Below are 23,205 nucleotides of genomic sequence, written 5' to 3' on the forward strand. Positions count from 1 at the left end.
TTAATGCTGCTTTTCGCAATATTCCAGCAATATCATGCAGAAGACACCAGAAATGGGCTTCATATGATCCTTCTTTGGGTGAGTGAGTGACTATGGTTTAATGCTGCTTTTGCAATATTCCAGCAATATCATGCAGAAGACACCAGAAATGGGCTTCATATGATCCTTCTTTGGGTGAGTGAGTGACTATGGTTTAATGCTGCTTTTCGCAATATTCCAGCAATATCATGCAGGTGACACCAGAAATGGGCTTCATATGATCCTTCTTTGGTGGTGACAGGTGTACAGTAAAGTTTTTACTCCAGACAATACATTTTCCTTGGAACCATCTGGGTAAATGTACCTTATCAATGTATCACAAGTTCTGAGTAAAACTCTTTATATCCATGTAAACATTCTGAGAAAACAATTATCTGTCTGAATGCAGACTGTGTTTCATCCTACAGAGCCTTCACCCTGAATATGTGCATCTGACTACAAGACAAGCACAATAGTCATGAGGAGTTGGGTTTTACTCCACTTTAAGCAATATTCCAGCAATATAATGGGAGGATACACCATGGGTTTAACACATTGTACCCATGTGGGGAATTGAAGCTGCGGATTCGGTGTGACAAGCGAACGCTTTAACCACTTGGCTACCCCAAGGTCCCTTAAAAACTCACAAATCTTGAATATTTGCATGAGATTACAAGACAAGCACTCTTAAAGAATACACATTGAGCAGACTAGGATACACATTCCATAAGGCAGCATAAACAATCGTCTATGGAAAACATTTGGCTGATATGACAGCTCATAGGTTGCTATGGTTACTGTGAAACTCTGCCTGAGCAGCCAGTGACTGTATTGCTGTGACTATGAGAGCTGTTACATGGCTGTTGTAGCTGTTGGAGTTTCTAGAGTTTCAGCACAATGTTTCCCTGGGCACTTTTGGTGTTGATGATAAGGTCGTGAGTCTCGGCTGCCTTCTCCAGAGGAAACTCCTTCCCCACGATGGGTCTCAGCCAGCCCTGGGACATCCCCGCCTCCATTGCTGCATGCATCTCCTTCCAGTCAGCCTGAAAGTGAGTGAGTGAGTATATAAGTGAGTGAGTGAGTGCACGAGTGAGTGATGACATGAGAGATTGCATGAGTGAGTATAATTTTCATGTTAATTTAACACGACAATGATCAGCAACCACATCACTGTCCAATTAGCGCTTAGCCTTTGCTCAATTTGGTTAACTTATCGTTTAACACCACTCAGCAATATTCCAGCTATATGGCGGCGGTTTGTAAATAATCGAGTCTGGACCAGAGCATCGGTATATGCAATTGGGATCACGATGACATGTGTCAACCAAGTCAGCGAGACTGACCACCCATTAGACCACCCATTAGCGTTAGTCGCCTCTTACGATAAGCATGGCTGCTGAAGGCCAGTTCTACCTCAAATCTTCACGGGTTGATATCTTTATGTACCTATGGTGACCATGATACTTACATCTGATGATATCATGAGCATGACGCCCGTGATGGTGCACTCTTTCCCCATTGTGGCACGTGGGTTGATCTCTGTAGGTCCACGGGAACCAATGTTCTGTGGGCACAAGGCAATACACGTTAGAGGTATCGGTTATAGTCTGATTGCGGTGAAAACGTACCAATGAATTTCACTTTAAACAAAAAAGTAAATCAAATAAAGTGAAATTAAGATTGCGAATCCTCATAATTTTACCTTGCCATTTGAAAATTTAAATCTCAGAATTTTATTCAACTTAGGATAAAAGTTGTTTAACAAACGATCAAGGTTCAAATCGGTATTATTGCTTTGTATTACAAGGGGGTATGCACATTAAATGAAACACCGAGAACAAGGACGGTTGGTCTAAGTTGACGCTCATCACGTACCGCATTTGTTTCACTGTTCAAACTACTGCGCGTACCCCCTTGTAATACAAACCAATATAAGGGATTTGAAACTATGATCGTTTGTTAAACAACTTCTTTCCTGAGTGGAATAAAAATCTAAGAATAGAATGTGCAAATGGCAAGGTAGAATTATGAGGATTCGCAATCTTAATTTCACTTTATTAGATTTACATTTTTGTTTAAAGTGCAATTCATCGGTACGTTTTCACCGCAAACAGACTATACACATGGCTGGAGTGAGTGAGTGAATTGGGTTTTACGCCACTTTTAGCAATATTCCAGTATAACAGCAGGGGATGCATGTGGTGAATCAAGCATTTGGCATGACTGGAGACCACTCCACTTGGTTACCTCATCCACCCACACGTGTGTGGGGGGTTATTTGCAATATTCTAATATCTCAGCAAGGGACAACAGAAATGGGCTTCACACATTGTACCCATGTGTGGAACCGCCTCCGTGGTGTAGTGGTTAGAGCGTCCGCCCGGAGAGTGGAAGGTCGCGGGTTCTGATTCCCGACTGCGTCATACCAAAAGACGTTAAAACATGGTACTTGTTGGTCCCTGTCTGGCGCTCGGGATTAATGGGTACAACAAGGTACAGGACACGCTCATGCATCGGGAATGTTCCAGAATGGAAGGCTCACTCACTCACTCTGCCAGGTGTGGCTATCAGTATCACAAGGTGACCGCCTCCATGGTGTAGTGGTTAGAGCGTCCGCCCGGAGAGAGGAATGCCGCGGGTTCGATCCCCAGCCGCGTCATACAAGAAGACGTCAAAATATGGTACTTGTTGGTACTTGTCCCTACCTGGCGCTCGGCATTAATGGGTACAACAAGGACCGGTCGGCTCAGAGTCAGTATAATGTGTCTGAGTGGGGTATTCATGCTTCACTGCGGCATGGTATCTTAGTGGGCTAGCACTATAAAACTAGCTTCAGTCTTGGCTAGTACAAGCAGCCGCACATACACATACACACGCATGCACGTCGTCCTATGAGCTTAATATTCTCAAGCATGACGTTAAACCCAGTTTCACCTCACCTCACCACCTATGTGTGGAACCTAACCTACTAGACCTTGACTTGCGCACATTTGAACCACTCAGCTGCCCCAGCTAGACCTACATGTGTGTGGAGGTAAGGTGTCACCAAAACAGTGTTAAGAGTTAGTGAGTTTAGTTTTATGCCACTTTCAGCAATATTCCAGCAATATCACGGCAATGGACACCAGAAATGGGTTTCACACATTGTACCAATATGGGGAATCGAACCCGGGTCTTTGGTGTGATGAGTGAACGCTTTAACCACAAGGCTACCCCACTGCCCCAAGGTGTTAAGAACAGGTGTCTCGAGGAGATGTACAGAGGGAGTGGTGGAGACAGCATGACTGACACAAGCCATGATAACAGTCTTACCACAATCCGCCCACGTAACTTGATCATGCCAAGGTCCTTCTCCAGGTTAACGTTGGCCAACATCTCAAGGATGACATCTGGCCCCTCACCTCCTGTTGCATCCTGGGTAACACAACAACATCAACCAACATGAATTACTTGAACACTGGTACAGTGCATTGTATGTCCTACACAGTACGAAGGCAGAGCCTTATAAAGTACAACGTTAGTCTTGTAAAGGTTCTTAGAAGTTGGTGTTGAAGTTAAGGGCAAATATTATGGATGACAACTTCTTCTTTATTGTATGTCACAACGTTTCTGGGCTATTCCTTGCCCCTTGTTTATTGTATGTCACAACGTTTCTGGGCTAATCCTTTCCCCCCCTCTTTTATTGTATGTCACTGGGCTATTCCTTGCCCCTTCTTTATTGTATGTCACAACGTTTCTGGGCTATTCCTTGCCCCTTCTTTATTGTATGTCACAACGTTTCTGGGCTATTCCTTGCCCCTTCTTTATTGTATGTCACAACGTTTCTGGGCTATTCCTTGCCCCTTCTTTATTGTATGTCACAACGTTTCTGGGCTATTCCTTGCCCCTTCGTTCTATTCCTTTGCCCCTTGTTTATGTCACAACGCTTCTGGGCTATTCCTTGCCCCTTGTTTATTGTATGTCACAACGTTTCTGGGCTATTCCTTGCCCCTTCTTTATTGTATGTCACAACGTTTCTGGGCTATTCCTTGCCCCTTCTTTATTGTATGTCACAACGTTTCTGGGCTATTCCTTGCCCCTTCTTTATTGTATGTCACAACGTTTCTGGGCTATTCCTTGCCCCTTCGCTAGGTGAATTGTAACAAGCAAGATACATCAATGAGTATAAAAGGGGTGGAAATAACCCATTGCCCGACCTCCGAGTCCAGTGTTTTTTTCTGTCAGGCAAGCAAATTTGTATATCACACGGTACCAGTGTCCAGTTGACTTTCCAATGTTCATTATGTTGTTTATTTTAAAAAATCAAAAAGAAAACGGCCGGTATAGTGGAAAAATTATGAGGGCAAGTGATTTTACATGTGCCACTGTTCCAGAGTACACTAGCAATTTTAAAGTTATTTCCACCCCTGTATACATACTAAATGTACAAGAAGCCAGTGTTGCATGTATATACAATACATTGGATAAGAAACGGGAGATGAAAGAGTGAGATGTACAGATAATGGGCATTATTTATACACGGGAAGAGTTTATACAAGTGATTAGCAGATATGGGTAGAAGCCAGTAATGACCTAACAGACTTCCCAGGCACCGGGGAGGTACACTCCTTGTTCCCTGTTCAGCTGTGGTTGTAATTGTCGTATCGTTAAGGACTAAGGAATAGTTTACTCTTGCGCCAATCAATAGTGGTTAAAACGGTTGATTGTTGCCAGTCAATGGAGTGAGTAGGGTTTTGTAGTAGCCTTGCAAAGTCAACTGTAAAGTCCACCTTACCATGATCTTCTGAATGTAACCCTCCTCACGGTGGTTGAACACCACATCTGCTCCATTCTTCTTGACAGCCTCCACACCTTCTGGAGTCCCTGCCGTTCCGAGCACTCGGATACCAAGAGACTTGGCGACCTGGACAGCTGCAGAGCCCACCTGACATCACATGAGTGAGTGAGTGAGTGAGTGGCGGGCTTTAGAGGATTCTTAGTGAATTTTGGGTGAATTTAGGGGGAGTGTGAAAGTGAGTTTACGTGATTGAGTGAGAGCGAATAAGTAAGGAGGGGTTGAATTTTGGGTGGGTACGTTGTGAGTGAGTGAGTGAATTTTGAGGGACTGAATAGTTAGAAATGGATTAGGGGTGGGTGGGTGTGAGTGAGAGTGACTTCAGGTGAGTGAGTTTCGAATGAGTGAGTGAGTGAGAAGGGATTAAATTTTTGGTGGGTATGTTGTCACTTAATTTTGAGTGTCTGAATAACTTAGTGAAAGACGGATGATGGGGAGTGATTGTAAGCGAGTTATGGGTGAGTAAGTGAACAGACAGGGATTTGCTGTTGTTTGGGGTGAGTGGGTTGTGAGGGCATTGGGTTTGGGTAACTGAATGAGTTAGTGGGAGGTAGGATAGGGGGGCTAAGTGAGTGGTTGGACTTGGGGTGAGTGTGAGAGTGAGTGTTGGCGGAGTAAGATTTTGAACAATTTTCCTGATATATCCCGACATATAACAAGAGAGTCCAAAGTGACAATGGTTGTACATGTTTACCACTATTGAGAAATCAGATGTTGTTGCTGACAAAGATTGAAACTGTTCACATACGCACCCCACCACTGGCACCATGGACAAGGACGGTCTGGCCAGGACGGGCCTCACCTCTGAAGGAGAAAATATAACCATAAGCACATACAGGCCTCATTTGTTTTGTTAGCTCAACGAATTCTGATCACATAGTAAGAGATTGATGCTCTATTTTGTAAGCTGCTTACCTCAGTAGGAGTGCTTTGTAAGCTGCTTACCTCAGTAGGAGTGCTGTGTAAGCTGCTTACCTCAGTAGGAGTGCTGTGTAAGCTGCTTACCTCAGTAGGAGTGCTGTGTAAGCTGCTTACCTCAGTAGAGTGCTGTGTAAGCTGCTTACCTCAGTAGGAGTGCTGTGTAAGCTGCTTACCTCAGTAGGAGTGCTGTGTAAGCTGCTTACCCTCAGTAGGAGTGCTGTGTGTAAGCTGCTTACCTCAGTAGGAGTGCTGTGTAAGCTGCTTACCCTCAGTAGGAGTGCTGTGTAAGCTGCTTACCTCAGTAGGAGTGCTGTGTAAGCTGCTTACCTCCAGTAAGTGCTGTGTAAGCTGCTTACCTCAGTAGTGCTCTGTAAGCTGCTTACCTCAGTAGGAGTGCTGTGTAAGCTGCTTACCTCAGTAAGAGTGCTGTGTAAGCTGCTTACCTCAGTAAGAGTGCTGTGTAAGCTGCTTACCTCAGTAGGAGTGCTGTGTAAGCTGCTTACCTCAGGGAGTGCTGTGTAAGCTGCTTACCTCAGTAGGAGTGCTGTGTAAGCTGCTTACCTCAGTAGGAGTGCTGTCTAAGCTGCTTACCTCAGGAGGTGCTGTGTGAGCTGCTTACCTCAGGAGTGCTGTGTAAGCTGCTTACCTCAGTAGGAGTGCTGTGTAAGCTGCTTACCTCAGTAGGAGTGCTGTGTAAGCTGCTTACCTCAGTAGGAGTGCTGTGTAAGCTGCTTACCTCAGTAGGAGTGCTGTGTAAGCTGCTTACCTCAGTAAGAGTGCTGTGTGCTGCTTTGTAAGCTGCTTTACCTCAGTAGGAGTGCTTACACTGTAAGCTGCTTACCTCAGTAGGGAGTGCTGTGTGGCTGCTTACCTCAGTAAAGGAGTGCTGTGTAAGCTGCTTACCTCAGTAGGAGTGCTGTGTAAGCTGCTTACCTCAGTAGGAGTGCTCTGTAAGCTGCTTACCTCAGTAGGAGTGCTGTGTAAGCTGCTTACCTCCCAGTAGAGAGTGCTGTGTAAGCTGCTTACCTCAGTAGGAGTGCTGTGTAAGCTGCTTACCTCAGTAGGAGTGCTCTGTAAGCTGCTTACCTCAGTAAGAGTGCTGTGTAAGCTGCTTACCTCGGTAGGAGTGCTGTGTAAGCTGCTTACCTCAGTAAGAGTGCTGTGTAAGCTGCTTACCTCAGTAAGAGTGCTGTAAGCTGCTTACCTCAGTAGGAGTGCTGTGTAAGCTGCTTACCTCAGAGTGCTGTGTAAGCTGCTTACCTGTAAGCTGCTTACCTCAGTAGGAGTGCTGTGTAAGCTGCTTACCTCAGTAAGAGTGCTGTGTAAGCTGCTTACCTCAGTAAGAGTGCTGTGTAAGCTGCTTACCTCTGAGGAGTGCTGTGTAAGCTGCTTACCTCAGTAGGAGTGCTGTGTAAGCTGCTTACCTCCAGTGTAAGCTGCTTACCTCAGTAGGAGTGCTGTGTAAGCTGCTTACCTCAGTATAGTGCTGTGTAAGCTGCTTACCTCAGTAGGGAGTGCTCTGTAAGCTGCTTACCTCAGTAGGAGTGCTGTGTGCCCACAAGATAGCTGCTTACCTCAGTAGGAGTGCTGTGTAAGCTGCTTACCTCAGGAGTGCTGTGTAAGCTGCTTACCTCAGTAGGAGTGCTGTGTAAGCTGCTTACCTCGGTAGGAGTGCTGTGTAAGCTGCTTACCTCGGTAGGAGTGCTGTGTAAGCTGCTTACCTCGGTAGTGCTGTGTAAGCTGCTTACCTCAGTAGGAGTGCTGTGTAAGCTGCTTACCTCAGTAAGAGTGCTGTGTAAGCTGCTTACCTCAGTAAGAGTGCTGTGTAAGCTGCTTACCTCAGTAGGAGTGCTGTGTAAGCTGCTTACCTCGGTAGGAGTGCTCTGTAAGCTGCTTACCTCGGTAGGAGTGCTCTGTAAGCTGCTTACCTCGGTAGGAGTGTTCTGTGCTGCTTGGTAGGAGCTGCTTGCTTACCTCGGTAGGAGTGCTCTGTAAGCTGCTTACCTCGGTAGGAGTGCTCTGTAAGCTGCTTACCTCAGTAGGAGTGCTCTGTAAACTGCTTACCTCAGTAGGAGTGGTCTGTAAGCTGCTTACCTCAGTAGGAGTGCTCTGTAAACTGCTTACCTCAGCAGGAGTGCTCTGTAAGCTGTGTAGTAGGGAACTCCAATTCCAGCACCCTGTTGGAATGTGATGCCATCACTAAGACGACCGATATACTTCTCCTCGACTGTGGTGAACTCAGCATAACCTCCTGAAGATGTCCGCATGGAGTACACGCGATCACCCTTCTGTAACCATAGTAACAAGTAAATTCTTCAGTAAAACTGAACATACAACTGGCATGCAGCCATTGTGCCCCAATGCTTTCCACATGCTGAATCATTGCTCTCTTGGAATTGTTGCGAATCACTCAAAACTCATAAAAATATCTAGTGCTGGTTATTGCTAGGGGTGGGTATTGCAGGGAATTTCCATATTGCGATATATTGCGATACCAAAGCATGTATTGCGATATGAATTGCAATATATTGCAAGAAGTTATTTTTTAACAAAAAACTACTTAGAGTCGAGTTAATGCTTGATTTATAAAGCAAAAACACAACAAATCACATGGCAGTTTTATGAGTCAGGAGTGAGTGAGTTTAGTTTTACGCTGCACTCCGCAATATTCCAGCTATATGGCGGCGGTCTGTAAATAATCGAGTCCAGACCACACAATCCAGTGATCAACAGCTTGAGCATCGATCTGCACAGTTGGGATACCATGACATGTGTCAACCAAGTCAGCGAGGCTGACCACCCGATCCCGTTAGTCGCCTCTTACGACAAGCATGGGTTACTGAAGATCAATATTCTAACCCGGACCTTCACGAGTCAGGAACCTGCATCAGTTGTTTATGTCTTCATTAACAAACATGACAATAGGACACATACTTTCTAAAGTTGAATTTGATCTTAATGTTTTCATGAACATCAATCGGTCTCCCAAGCCAATCAATAATCACTGATGCAAGCGAGATCAATCAATTGACGATTATTCGTTCAACTGTTCCAGCACTAAACATAATCATAATGAAACACAAATAATCTACTCGTGAACCTTGAACGTCTTCCAGCAATTAAAACAGAGACCAGGTGGTGTCACATTCCTGACACACATGACTGATGATGATGTTTCAGGATATCTAATGATCAATGTTTACCTTGAATTTCTTCACATCTGCCCCAACGTCATGGACGACCCCCGCGATATCCATCCCAGGGGTGTACGGCAGGGCAGGTTTGGCTGGATACACACCGCTACGGATATACGTGTCTACTGGGTTGACACCTGCAGCACTCACTTTGATCAGCACCTACAGGTACGCCGAGTAGGAATACAAGAGGAGTAGAATTAGATGTACAAGTGGAGTACAAGAGGAACAGAGCAGCACTAGAGTAGAATACAAGTGGTGTGTAAGTTGAAGATAGAAGAATGAGGACTATTTTTATGGTTATACTTCTTTATTCTATATTTGCCATGGATATAGATTCTATATATCCATAAAAATAGTCCTTGTTCTTCATCTACCCAACTTCTAGAATGCCAATCAAAGAAGCTAAGTTGAGGATAGGTACAATATTTTGATTCAAGTAGAGGACAAGTGTAATACAAGAGGAATACAAGAACAGATCTGAAGAACAAGCAGAATACAAGTGGTGTGTAATTTTAATTACATGTACAATATTTAGATACAAGTGGAAGACAAGTGTACAGTCCGTTTGAGACAAAATGATACCGATGAATTGCAATCTAACACAAAAACAAATAAACATAAAAGAATCAAACCAACGCGGACAGCAATAAAAACAACAGACCAACTCCAGAACTTTTTTTGCATAATTTGCGTCACAAAAGAAAAAGTTGTTTAAGAAACTGTCATCATTTATTTGTGCATTTTCCCAGTTTGTCACAAGGGCACATTGGCACCTAAAGGAACAGCAGCGAAAATCTTGTGTTAGATTGCAATTCATCGGTATCATCTTGTCTCAAACGGACTGTAATTAAATATTGTACAAGAACTTGAAGAAGAGCACAAGTGGAATACAAGGGAATGGAAGTGGTGTAGTATAGTGAGTTATGGCCACGTCAGTTGGGACTTACCTCGGATGACTTGGGTTGAGGTATTGGGACATCATTGTGTACTTTCAACACTTCCGGCCCCCCGAACTCTGTGACTCTGATCGCCCTCATTACTGCACGTGCAAAGCTTCTACTGGACATACAACCCTGGTAGAGAGCAACAATAGACAAGAGAGTGAGTGAGTGAGTGAGTATCGTTTTACGCCGCATTTAGTTTTAGCAATATTCCAACAATATCACGGTGGGGGACACCACAAATGGGCTTCACACATTGTACCCATGTGGGGAATCAAACCCGGGTCTTCAGCGTGATGAGCGGACGCTTTAACCACTAGGCTACCCCACAGCCCCCAATAGACAAGTCAACATAGTCAATTAACAACACGTCATGTGGGTATATAACAGTTCAGAATATTATGGCAAACAATAGATAAGTGGAAATGATACCCTGGTGCATCGTGTGTTTTCATGCAACAATATGATACAGTTCATAACTATTTCGTTATTGATAATACAAGATAATAAAATGAATTATTTACTTCTTGCTTGATGCCCTTGTTTTCCTCCTTACGATCTCAGATTTCCGACAATCTTACGCTATCTTTGGGCTACGAAAGGGAAAATATGCTATGATGACAGTCAACGATGTTGTTACAATTAATATGATTATTTTAGGGCTATGATCATTTCGAAAATCTAGGCCTTAAGCTCAAAAAGCCTGGCGATGATCAGGGTATTAAGATGACACAGGGTAAGGGTCGCAAACAATATGAACATGAATACTGACACTAGACACAGAGAGAGACAAGTACGCCTACATCCCTCACCTGATCTGTACTAAATGAAGTCACATAGCTGAATATCTGATACCTCCACAGCTAACATGACTATGCGAAAATTATAAATTCAAATGTCCACATGCCTTGTCTGGTGACCCGGCACTGGTGTACGTAGTTTAGTCTGTCTAGAGTCTGTGCGTAAAACCTCGACCGGAGTACATATCAATATTATCATTGCAGGAATTCAGTTGTCAAATAATTGAGAATGCAAAATACAAATATTCATTTAACTGGGACTTAATGCTGGTGATGTAGAAGGACACGCTGTGCTGAGTCATTATGATTATATAGTAATGTTCTAACATTTAGTTATACGGGTTAAGTTTTTCAACTCCCTTCTCCCATAAAATCTAACATACATGGTCAGTTTTTTAGGTTGTTAACGAGTTTGTTAAGATTATGAACCTGTTTCTAACACTGGCAAGTAAACTTTTCCCAGACAGGCTAAACATGATAAATCGTGTACCTGGTCGGACGCGTGACAGTGATCATCCCCGACACTACCTGCAGCCTCTTGTGCAAGTTGGGAGGTGCGCGGAACCAAACACGCCAACAGTATTAGAAGACTGACAATGATACCATGACAACTGGCGCACGACAAGTATAAGGTCATGTCCTAGCAGCATTTATGTATCGGTAAGTGTCGGGAACTGTCTACGTCGCTATCAACCCTACCTTTTACACGTGCAAACGTCCGTCGGTCAGGCACTTCCGGGTGATTTTAAGGGGACACAACTCCTGTCTCCTTGTTGACGAATCGACCTCTTGTTGATGACGCTGATGCTGGCTCTGGGTCATAATATCGCCAACTCATAAGCTCATGTACAATACTGCCCATACAATGTACTTGAACCATGACTTCAGTCATCAATCATCACTATTAAATCATCCATTGATTTAAATGCAAGAAAGATTATGTTTACGTTTAATCAAATGCGGACTGTAGTAACTGATTATATTTGAGCATAGGCCCGTATTAAGAGTCCCTCATTTGAGTAGTGAACCGCATTATTTTCCTTTCTGCTTGTATAACCCTTTCTTCAATGCTAAAGCCATAAATGAAGCAAGTCTAGATTTTCCCAGGTTCACTAGGGCTCCTTTTCAATTTTAAAGGAATTGTTTGTTTCTATCAAAATTATATATATTTATATGTATATATATTATAAGCTTTTGTCTAGATCACAACCACCACTGCTATTTTTGTTGTCACATATTGATTTATGGCCATGTAAACCCTTGCATGGTAAAATAAATAAATAAATAAATGAATGAATGAATGAATGAATGAATGAATGAATGAATAGATAAATAATAGATACAAACTTATTCTCAAATGTATGCGATTGTATGCAAACAGTAAATGTCTCAGAATATACAAAGTGATAATCTCTGCGTGCATGGTACATGGTGAGTATGTATGTCTGTGTGTGTGTGTGTGTGTGTGTGTGTGTGTGCGTGCGTGCGTGCGTGCGTGTGTATGTATCAACCAACAAGAAATACCTGTTTTTAACTCAACTTAAAACAGTCTCAGAATAATGTTTGCACAAGTAAGCAGTGTACCGATAGTGAGTCTATTTATAGGCTCCCAAATATGAGTAGGATGAAAGGATCGACAAATCTGGAAAGTAGTGACCTGACTACGTACTTCAGGAGTGTTCGGCTTGTGTTAGCCTGTCTCACAGTCACTAAACCACATTATTTTCCCTTCCACCCACCCCTTTCTGCAATGCTAAAGCCCTGACAGAAGCAAGTCACGATTTCCCCAGGTTCAGAATATAAACCCACTGTGGCTGCTTGTCAGTTTAAAATTAATTATTTGTTTTTCTGTCAAAATTATATACATTCGGAGATTAAGCGCTCGTCTAGGTTTTGTTTCTGTAAGTGAATTTGTATGCCTCACGTCATGTATTCGGTTAAAATGTGAACGAGAACTCCCAGGGAAGATAGTGAGTTTAGTTTTACGCCGCTTTTAGCAATATTCCAGCAATATCACGACGGGGGACACCGGACATGGGCTTCACACATTGTACCCATGTGGAGATTCGAACCCGGGTCTTCGGCGTGACGAGCGAACGCTTTAACCATTAGGCTACCCCAACGCCCCCCGCCCCTCTTTTCCCCCAAGGGAAGAGAGAATAGGGTAGCTATCATAGTGAATAAGAAGGCAGATTAGGGTGGACAGGACAGGTGGACAGAGTGGGTGAGTAACGTTTTACGCCGCTTTTTGCAACATTCCAGTAATATCATGGCCGGGCCACCTGAAATGGGCTTCGCACACTGTACCCATGTGTGGAATCGAACCCATGTCTTCGGCGAGACGGACGAACGCTTTAACCACTAGGCTACCCACCGCCACTCAGGTAGACAAAAGCAGGTAGAAAGGTGTACAGAGAAGGGTAGATAGAACAGGCAGACATAACGGGGTATATAAAACAGGTACGGCAAAAGGTGATCGGAAAAAGTCATGGAAGAAAGTTATGGAAAAAGATCATAGGAAAAATCACTGATAAAAAACATCCTGTTCTCCAGTTATTTACTTTGTTTATACTGTATTTTCTAAAATTCACGTTCATCGTCAGTAATAAAAACATTCTGTTCTCCAGTTATTTGCAACATTTTCAATTTAATTATTCCTTTCAGTGTGGTGCTGTAAGCAACTGGATCTTATCAAAACAGGAGAAATGAACATGCTATTAGTTATTGAGTTCTTAAAGGATTATGGGATTAAAAGTCACTAGTCATATGACTGTTTCTTTAAATTGCTTTGAGCTTGACGATATCACACCGATTAATGAACTCATGGGATTATCAGTTAATTCTTTTACTCAAATGGCTTCCTTCTAGCAGCTAATATAAGACACGAGCTGGACTTGGAGTTCAGTTATCACAAAATGGAGATACTGACCTCGAGTAAGGGAGGTTTGAAAGTCAATGATACTTGTACACGAAGCAGCTGGGTGAAACTAAAAAATTGCAGGAATATATACGGTCACCCCTACAACTTAGACAGGAATCCCTGATCCTGTGTATACCCGTGAAGATCCAGGTTACAATTGGTCCTCAGCATCCCATGCTTGTCGTAAGAGGAGACTGACGGGATCGTGGTCAGGCTCGCTGACTTGGTTGACACATGTCATCGTATCCCATTTGTTTAGACGGATGCTCATGCTGTTGATCACTTGATTGTCTGGTCCAGACTCGATTATTTACAGCCGCCGCCATAGAGTTGGCATGTTGCTGAGTGCGGCGTAAACAACAACAAAACAAGCACACTGATCCTGGGAAGGGGGATGAGGGAGTGAGTGAGTATAGTTTTACGCCGCTTTTAGCAATATTGCAGCAATATCACGAAGGGGGACACCAGAAATGGGCTTCACACATAGTACCCATGTGGGGATTCGAATCCGGGTCTTCGGAGTGACCGCCCCAATGGATTAAGGTGGCTGTATACGCTGAATGTTGGGAGGTGGACGTCTTGATTACATGACAAAGGTTGTCAAGTCGGTCGCCTTGATTACGTGACAAAACTGGCGAGGTGCAGTGCATATCAGCTGCCAAACCAAGTGACTAAACCCGGAGACGAACTGAACTGAGGGCACAGGCCAACGTGTACAGGATGTCTTGACTACGTGGCTGATGCCTGCGATATTTGGACAGACATACTAGTAGTTTATTAAAGTCTCACCTCATTACCACATAATTAAAAGTATATAGGCTACACACAAAACAATGGCAATAAAATACGTTAGATGCTTGATTGGCATTTTAGAAGATGATATTTGATGAACATAAAGACTTTCCTGGATAATAAAAGAAGATGAAAAATTAAGAAAAGTCGTTATGTTCAAATAAAATACGTAATGAGCCACCCTTAACAGAGTCACGAGAGACATAAAATGATTATATTATAGATGTATGTACATGAATAATATACAAATATTATAAAATGTTATACAATAAATAATAGTGACAATAAACATAAAAATGAAAATCAATTTACATACACATAAAAATGCATTTAAATAAATTAATGCACATATAAACAATTCCTTCTCGCAACGAGAATAAAATGGCAGGTTTTGGCAGCTACAAACCTTAAAAAAGGGATGGACAAGATAAAATCTAGTTTGCTTGTATTACAGAAGCTAATAATATCGGATTCGGCATCTTCACACATCTATAGGGGGCAGTGGGGTAGCCCAGTGGTTAAAGCGTCCGCTCGTCACGCCGAAGACCTGGGTTCGATTCCCCACATGGGTACATTGAGTGAAGGCCAGATATGGTGTCCCCCGCCGTGATATTGCTGGAATATTGCTAAAAGCGGCGTAAAACTAAACTCACTCACACATCGATAGAAGCTGTGATCGCTCATCTGTATACAGTGAGGGGCGGTGGGGTAGCCTAATGGTTAAAGCGTTGGCTCGTCACGCCGAAGACCCGGGTTCGAATCCCCACATGGGTACAATGTGTGAAGCCCATTTCTGGTGTCCCCGCCGTGATGTTGCTGGAATATTGCTAAAAGCGACGTAAAAACAAACTCAGCCAGTCAGTCAGTCAGTCAGCTGTATACAGTGGACACTTCAGTAAAACGTGGGTTTCATCCTCTATTTGATCTTGTCAATTAAAACAAGTTCTCTCCTCTAATAGTATATTTGTGTATCGACCGGTTTCTATCTTCAGTGGCGCCACTCCGCGCCTGAAGTTAGCAAGTGTACTTCCAAAATGACTAGGCATATTTGGATAAAATGTATGCTTCTGCCTCATAAGAAAGTTTAAATCTGTTGTAGTTGCGTAACTTATTACCCCCAACTTCCCTTCTTCCATGTGGGCTTGCTAACTCACATTTCCATTTTCAAGTGGATAAATAGGACACTTGGCCGTTGGTCTCGTGACTAAAGCTGGCGACGTGTGGCGGAATATCAGGGTGACCGTTGACCATGTTAGTCACGCGGAAAAGGCGTCCTATATCATCCATCCGTCGCCCGCTTTAGTCATGCAGTGGTCAAAGCGTCCTCATATCCTAGATGTCGACGTAAGAAGGGTATCAGATGTCTTACGACGTGACTATACATGACTTAAGATGACGACGTGTGTAGGACATATTACGCCTTGATCATGTGACTCAAGATGGCGACAAGTGTAGGACATATTACGCTTTGAACATGTGACTAAAGGTGGCGACAAGTGTAGGGCATATTACGCCTTGATTATGTGACTAAAGATGACGACAAAAGTGTAGGGCATATTACGCCTTGATCATGTGACTAAAGGTGGCGACAAGTGTAGGACATTATGCCTTGATTATGTGACTAAAGATGGAGACAAGTGTAGGGCATAGTTCGCCTTGATCATGTGACTAAAGGTGGAGACAAGTGTAGGGCACATTACGCCTTGATTATGTGACTAAAGATGGTGACAAGTGTAGGGCATAGTACGCCTTGATCATGGGACTAAAGGTGGAGACAAGTGTAGGGCACATTACGCCTTGATTATGTGACTAAAGATGGTGACAAGTGTAGGGCATATTACGCCTTGATCATGTGACTAAAGGTGGCGACAAGTGTAGGACATTATGCCTTGATTATGTGACTAAAGATGGAGACAAGTGTAGGGCATAGTACGCCTTGATCATGTGACTAAAGGTGGAGACAAGTGTAGGGCACATTACGCCTTGATTATGTGACTAAAGATGGCGACAAGTGTAGGGCATATTACGCCTTGATCATGTGACTAAAGGTGGCGACAAGTGTAGGGCACATTACGCCTTGATTATGTGACTAAAGATGGTGACAAGTGTAGGGCATATTACGCCTTGATCATGTGACTAAAGGTGGAGACAAGTGTAGGGCATATTACGCCTCGATTACGTGACTAAAGATGGCGACAAGTGTAGGGCATATTACGCCTTGATTATGTGACTAAAGATGGAGACAAGTGTAGGGCATAGTACGCCTTGATTATGTGACTAAAGATGTCGACAACAGTGTAGGGCATATTACGCCTTGATCATGTGACTAAAGGTGGCGACAAGTGTAGGACATTATGCCTTGATTATGTGACTAAAGATGGAGACAAGTGTAGGGCATAATACGCCTTGATTATGTGACTAAAGGTGGCGACAAGTGTAGGGCACATTACGCCTTGATTATGTGACTAAAGATGGAGACAAGTGTAGGGCATAATACGCCTTGATTATGTGACTAAAGGTGGCGACAAGTGTAGGGCATATTATGCCTTGATCATGTGACTAAAGGTGGAGACAAGTGTAGGACATTACGCCTTGATCATGTGACTAAAGGTGGCGACAAGTGAAGGTCATATTACGCCTTGATTATGTGACTAAAGGTGGCGACAAGTGTAGGGCACATTACGCCTTGATTATGTGACTAAAGATGGAGACAAGTGTAGGGCATATTACGCCTTGATTATGTGACTAAAGGTGGCGACAAGTGTAGGGCACATTACGCCTTGATTATGTGACTAAAGATGGCGACAAGTGTAGGGCATATTACGCCTTGATCATGTGACTAAAGGTGGCGACAAGTGTAGGGCATATTACGCCTTGATCATGTGACTAAAGATGACGACAAAAGTGTAGGGCATAATACGCCTTGATTATGTGACTAAAGATGGCGACAAGTGTAGGGCACATTACGCCTTGATTATGTGACTAAAGATGGCGACAAGTGTAGGGCATATTACGCCTTGATCATGTGACTAAAGATGGCGACAAGTGTAGGGCATATTACGCCTTGATCATGTGACTAAAGATGGCGACAAGTGTAGGGCATATTACGCCTTGATCATGTGACTAAAGATGGCGACAAGTGTAGGGCATATTACGCCTTGATCATGTGACTAAATGTGGCGATGACAAGTGTAGGAGGGCATATTACGCCTTGATCATGTGACTAAAGGTGGCGACAAGCGTAGGGCATATGTATACGCCTTGATTATGTGACTAAAGATGGCGACAAGTGTAGGGCATAGTACGCCTTGATCATGTGACTAAAGGTGGCGACAAGTGTAGGGCATATTACGCCTTGATTATGTGACTAAAGATGGCGACAAGTGTAGGGCATATTACGCCTTGATCATGTGACTAAAGATGGCGACAAGTGTAGGGCATATTACGCCTTGATCATGTGACTAAAGATGGAGACAAGTGTAGGGCATATTACGCCTTGATCATGTGACTAAAGGTGGCGACAAGTGTAGGGACACATATTACGCCTTGATCATGTGACTAAAAGATGGAGACAAGTGTAGGGCATATTACGCCTTGATTATGTGACTAAAGGTGGCGACAAGTGTAGGGCATATTACGCCCTTGATCATGTGACTAAAGGTGGCGACAAGTGTAGGGCATAGTACGCCTTGATCATGTGACTAAAGATGGAGACAAGTGTAGGGCATATTACGCCTTGATCATGTGACTAAAGATGGAGACAAGTGTAGGGCATATTACGCCTTGATTATGTGACTAAAGATGGTAGGGCGACAAGTGTAGGGCATAAGTACGCCTTGATTATGTGACTAAAGATGGCGACAAGTGTAGGGCATATTACGCCTTGATTATGTGACTAAAGGTGGCGACAAGTGTAGGGCATATTACGCCTTGATTATGTGACTAAAGGTGGAGACAAGTGTAGGGCATATTACGCCTTGATTATGTGACTAAAGGTGGCGACAAAGTGTAGGGCATATTACGCCTTGATTATGTGACTAAAGATGGGCGACAAGTGTAGGGCATATTACGCCCTCGATTATGTGACTAAAGATGGCGACAAGTGTAGGGCATATTACGCCTTGATCATGTGACTAAAGATGGCGACAAGTGTAGGGCATATTACGCCTTGATCATGTGACTAAAGATGGCGACAAGTGTAGGGCATAGTACGCCTTGATCATGTGACTAAAGGTGGCGACAAGTGTAGGGCATATTACGCCTTGATCATGTGACTAAAGATGGCGACAAGTGTAGGGCATATTACGCCTTGATCATGTGACTAAAGGTGGCGACAAGTGTAGGGCATATTACGCCTTGATCATGTGACTAAAGGTGGCGACAAGTGTAGGTCATATTACGCCTTGATCATGTGACTAAAGATGGAGACAAGTGTAGGGCATATTACGCCTTGATCATGTGACTAAAGGTGGCGACAAGTGTAGGGCATATTACGCCTTGATCATGTGACTAAAGGTGGCGACAAGTGTAGGGCATATTACGCCTTGATCATGTGACTAAAGATGGCGACAAGTGTAGGGCATATTACGCCTTGATCATGTGACTAAAGGTGGCGACAAGTGAAGGTCATATTACGCCTTGATCATGTGACTAAAGATGGAGACAAGTGTAAGGCATATTACGCCTTGATTATGTGACTAAAGGTGGCGACAAGTGTAGGGCATATTACGCCTTGATCATGTGACTAAAGGTGGCGACAAGTGTAGGGCATATTACGCCTTGATCATGTGACTAAAGATGGAGACAAGTGTAAGGCATATTACGCCTTGATTATGTGACTAAAGGTGGAGACAAGTGTAGGGCATATTACACCTTGATTATGTGACTAAAGGTGGAGACAAGTGTAGGGCATATTACACCTTGATTATGTGACTAAAGGTGGCGACAAGTGTAAGGCATATTACACCTTGATTATGTGACTAAAAAGATGGCGACAAGTGTAGGGCATATTACGCCTTGATTATGTGACTAAAGATGGCGACAAGTGTAGGGCATATTACGCCTTGATTATGTGACTAAAGATGGCGACAAGAGTAGGGCATATTACGCCTTGATTATGTGACTAAAGGTGGCGACAAGTGTAGGGCATATTACGCCTTGATTATGTGACTAAAGGTGGCGACAAGTGTAGGGCATATTACGCCTTGATTATGTGACTAAAGGTGGCGACAAGTGTAGGGCATATTACGCCTTGATTATGCGGACTAAAGGTGGCGACAAGTGTAGGACATATTACGCCTTGATTATGTGACTAAAGGTGGCGACAAGTGTAGGGCATATTACGCCTTGATTATGTGACTAAAGGTGGAGACAAGTGTAAGGCATATTACGCCTTGATCATGTGACTAAAGATGGCGACAAGTGTAGGGCATATTACGCCTTGATCATGTGACTAAAGGTGGCGACATGTGTAGGGCATATTACGCCTTGATTATGTGACTAAAGGTGGAGACAAGTGTAGGGCATATTACGCCTTGATTATGTGACTAAAGATGGCGACAAGTGTAGGGCATATTACGCCTTGATTATGTGACTAAAGATGGAGACAAGTGTAGGGCATATTACGCCTTGATTATGTGACTAAAGGTGGAGACAAGTGTAGGGCATATTACGCCTTGATTATGTGACTAAAGATGGCGACAAGTGTAGGGCATATTACGCCTTGATCATGTGACTAAAGGTGGAGACAAGTGTAGGGCATATTACGCCTTGATCATGTGACTAAAGGTGGCGACAAGTCTAGGGCATAATACGCCTTGATCATGTGACTAAAGATGGCGACAAGTGTAGGGCATATTACGCCTTGATCATGTGACTAAAGGTGGCGACAAGTGTAGGGCATATTACGCCTTGATCATGTGACTAAAGATGGCGACAAGTGTAGGGCATATTACGCCTTGATCATGTGACTAAAGGTGGCGACAAGTGTAGGACATATTACGCCTTGATCATGTGACTAAAGGTGGCGACAAGTGTAGGACAAGCGTAGGAGCATATTACGCCTTGATCATGTGACTAAAGGTGGCGACAAGTGTAGGGCATATTACGCCTTGATCATGTGACTAAAGATGGCGACAAGTGTGTAGGCAATATTACGCCTTGATCATGTGACTAAAGGTGGCGACAAAGTGTAGGCATATTACGCCTTGATCATGTGACTAAAGGTGGAGACAAGTGTAGGGCATATTACGCCTTGATCATGTGACTAAAGGTTACGCCTCGATTACGTGACTAAAGATGGCGACAAGTGTAGGGCATATTACGCCTTGATTATGTGACTAAAGATGGTGACAAGTGTAGGGCATAGTACGCCTTGATCATGTGACTAAAGGTGGAGACAAGTGTAGGGCATATTACGCCTCGATTACGTGACTAAAGATGACGACAAAAGTGTAGGGCATAGTACGCCTTGATCATGTGACTAAAGGTGGCGACAAGTGTAGGGCACATTACGCCTTGATTATGTGACTAAAGATGGTGACAAGTGTAGGGCATAGTACGCCTTGATCATGTGACTAAAGGTGCGGAGACAAGTGTAGGGCATATTACGCCTCGATTACGTGACTAAAGATGACGACAAAAGTGTAGGGCATAGTACGTCTTGATCATGCGACTAAAGGTGGCGACAAGTGTAGGGGACATTACGCCTTGATTATGTGACTAAAGATGGTGACAAGTGTAGGGCATAGTACGCCTTGATCATGTGACTAAAGGTGGAGACAAGTGTAGGGCATATTACGCCTCGATTACGTGACTAAAGATGACGACAAAAGTGTAGGGCATAGTACGCCTTGATCATGTGACTAAAGGTGGCGACAAGTGTAGGGCACATTACGCCTTGATTATGTGACTAAAGATGGTGACAAGTGTAGGGCATAGTACGCCTCGATTACGTGACTAAAGGTGGAGACAAGTGTAGGGCATATTACGCCTCGATTACGTGACTAAAGATGGCGACAAGTGTAGGGCATATTACGCCTTGATTATGTGACTAAAGGTGGCGACAAGTGTAGGACATTATGCCTTGATTATGTGACTAAAGATGGAGACAAGTGTAGGGCATAATACGCCTTGATTATGTGACTAAAGGTGGCGACAAGTGTAGGGCACATTACGCCTTGATTATGTGACTAAAGATGGTGACAAGTGTAGGGCATAGTACGCCTTGATCATGTGACTAAAGGTGGCGACAAGTGTAGGGCACATTACTCCTTGATTATGTGACTAAAGATGGTGACAAGTGTAGGGCACATTACGCCTTGATCATGTGACTAAAGATGGTGACAAGTGTAGGGCACATTACGCCTTGATTATGTGACTAAAGATGGTGACAAGTGTAGGGCATAGTACGCCTTGATTATGTGACTAAAGATGACGACAAAAGTGTAGGGCATAATACGCCTTGATCATGTGACTAAAGGTGGCGACAAGTGTAGGGCATATTACGCCTTGATTATGTGACTAAAGATGGAGACAAGTGTAGGGCATAATACGCCTTGATTATGTGACTAAAGGTGGCGACATGTGTAGGGCATATTACGCCTTGATCATGTGACTAAAGGTGGCGACAAGTGTAAGGCATATTACGCCTTGATTATGTGACTAAAGATGACGACAAAAGTGTAGGGCATATTACGCCTTGATCATGTGACTAAAGGTGGCGACAAGTGTAGGACATTATGCCTTGATTATGTGACTAAAGATCGAGACAAGTGTAGGGCATAATACGCCTTGATTATGTGACTAAAGGTGGCGACAAGTGTAGGGCACATTACGCCTTGATTATGTGACTAAAGATGGTGACAAGTGTAGGGCATAGTACGCCTTGATCATGTGACTAAAGGTGGCGACAAGTGTAGGGCACATTACGCCTTGATTATGTGACTAAAGATGGTGACAAGTGTAGGGCATAGTACGCCTTGATCATGTGACTAAAGGTGGAGACAAGTGTAGGGCATATTACGCCTCGATTACGTGACTAAAGATGGCGACAAGTGTAGGGCATATTACGCCTTGATTATGTGACTAAAGATGGAGACAAGTGTAGGGCATAGTACGCCTTGATCATGTGACTAAAGGTGGCGACATGTGTAGGGCATATTACGCCTTGATCATGTGACTAAAGATGAAGACAAGTGTAGGGCATATTACGCCTTGATTATGTGACTAAAGGTGGCGACTAGTGTAGGGCATATTACGCCTCGATTACGTGACTAAAGATGGCGACAAGTGTAGGGCATATTACGCCCTGATCATGTGACTAAAGATGGAGACAAGTGTAGGGCATAGTACGCCTTGATCATGTGACTAAAAGTGGCGACAAGTGTAGGGCATATTACGCCTTGATCATGTGACTAAAGATGGCGACAAGTGTAGGGCATATTACGCCTTGATTATGTGACTAAAGGTGGCGACAAGTGCAGGGCATATTACGCCTCGATTACGTGACTAAAGATGGAGACAAGTGTAGGGCATATTACGCCTTGATCATGTGACTAAAGGTGGCGACAAGTGTAGGGCACATTACGCCTTGATCATGTGACTAAAGATGGCGACAAGTGTAAGGCATATTGCGCCTTGATCATGTGACTAAAGATGGCGACAAGTGTAGGGCATAGTACGCCTTGATCATGTGACTAAAGGTGGCGACAAGTGTAGGGCATATTACGCCTTGATCATGTGACTAAAGATGGCGACAAGTGTAGGGCATATTACGCCTTGA

At 43.7% G+C, this 23,205-nt stretch overlaps 1 protein-coding gene across 3 annotated transcripts; it reads right to left on the reverse strand.

Annotated features, from left to right (window-relative positions):
* Positions 1-362: 362 nt before the first annotated feature.
* On the reverse strand, positions 363-11,469 carry LOC124275835 (quinone oxidoreductase-like). Of its 3 annotated transcripts, none has more exons than XM_046711516.1 (9): positions 11,411-11,469; positions 9,918-10,043; positions 8,977-9,129; positions 7,898-8,061; positions 5,605-5,656; positions 4,793-4,942; positions 3,331-3,432; positions 1,487-1,582; positions 363-1,061 (listed from the first exon to the last, which is right to left on the reverse strand). In XM_046711516.1, the coding sequence occupies exons 2-9, from the start codon at positions 10,035-10,037 to the stop codon at positions 900-902; spliced, it is 999 nt and encodes a 332-aa protein (XP_046567472.1). In that variant the 5' UTR covers positions 10,038-10,043; positions 11,411-11,469; the 3' UTR covers positions 363-899. The 3 variants fall into 3 exon arrangements, with proteins under 3 accessions (XP_046567472.1, XP_046567471.1, XP_046567474.1); XM_046711515.1 differs by lacking the exon at positions 11,411-11,469 and adding an exon at positions 11,202-11,404; XM_046711518.1 differs by lacking the exon at positions 11,411-11,469 and adding an exon at positions 10,436-10,490.
* Positions 11,470-23,205: the final 11,736 nt, after the last annotated feature.

Source organism: Haliotis rubra, unplaced genomic scaffold (genome assembly GCF_003918875.1).
Source record: "Haliotis rubra isolate DU_JTF1 unplaced genomic scaffold, ASM391887v1 Scf203, whole genome shotgun sequence".
NCBI lineage: Eukaryota > Metazoa > Mollusca > Gastropoda > Lepetellida > Haliotidae > Haliotis > Haliotis rubra.

Coding starts and splice junctions, on each gene's coding strand:
- LOC124275835 (XM_046711515.1), bottom strand. CDS start 11,348: ATGACCTTATACTTGTCGTGCGCCAGTTGTCATGGTATCATTGTCAGT. Junction 5,657..7,897: donor TACAGAGCACTCCTGCTGAG/GTAAGCAGTTTA, acceptor TTTCTCCTTCAG/AGGTGAGGCCCGTCCTGGCC. Junction 1,062..1,486: donor TGCTCATGATATCATCAGAT/GTAAGTATCATG, acceptor ACTCACTTTCAG/GCTGACTGGAAGGAGATGCA.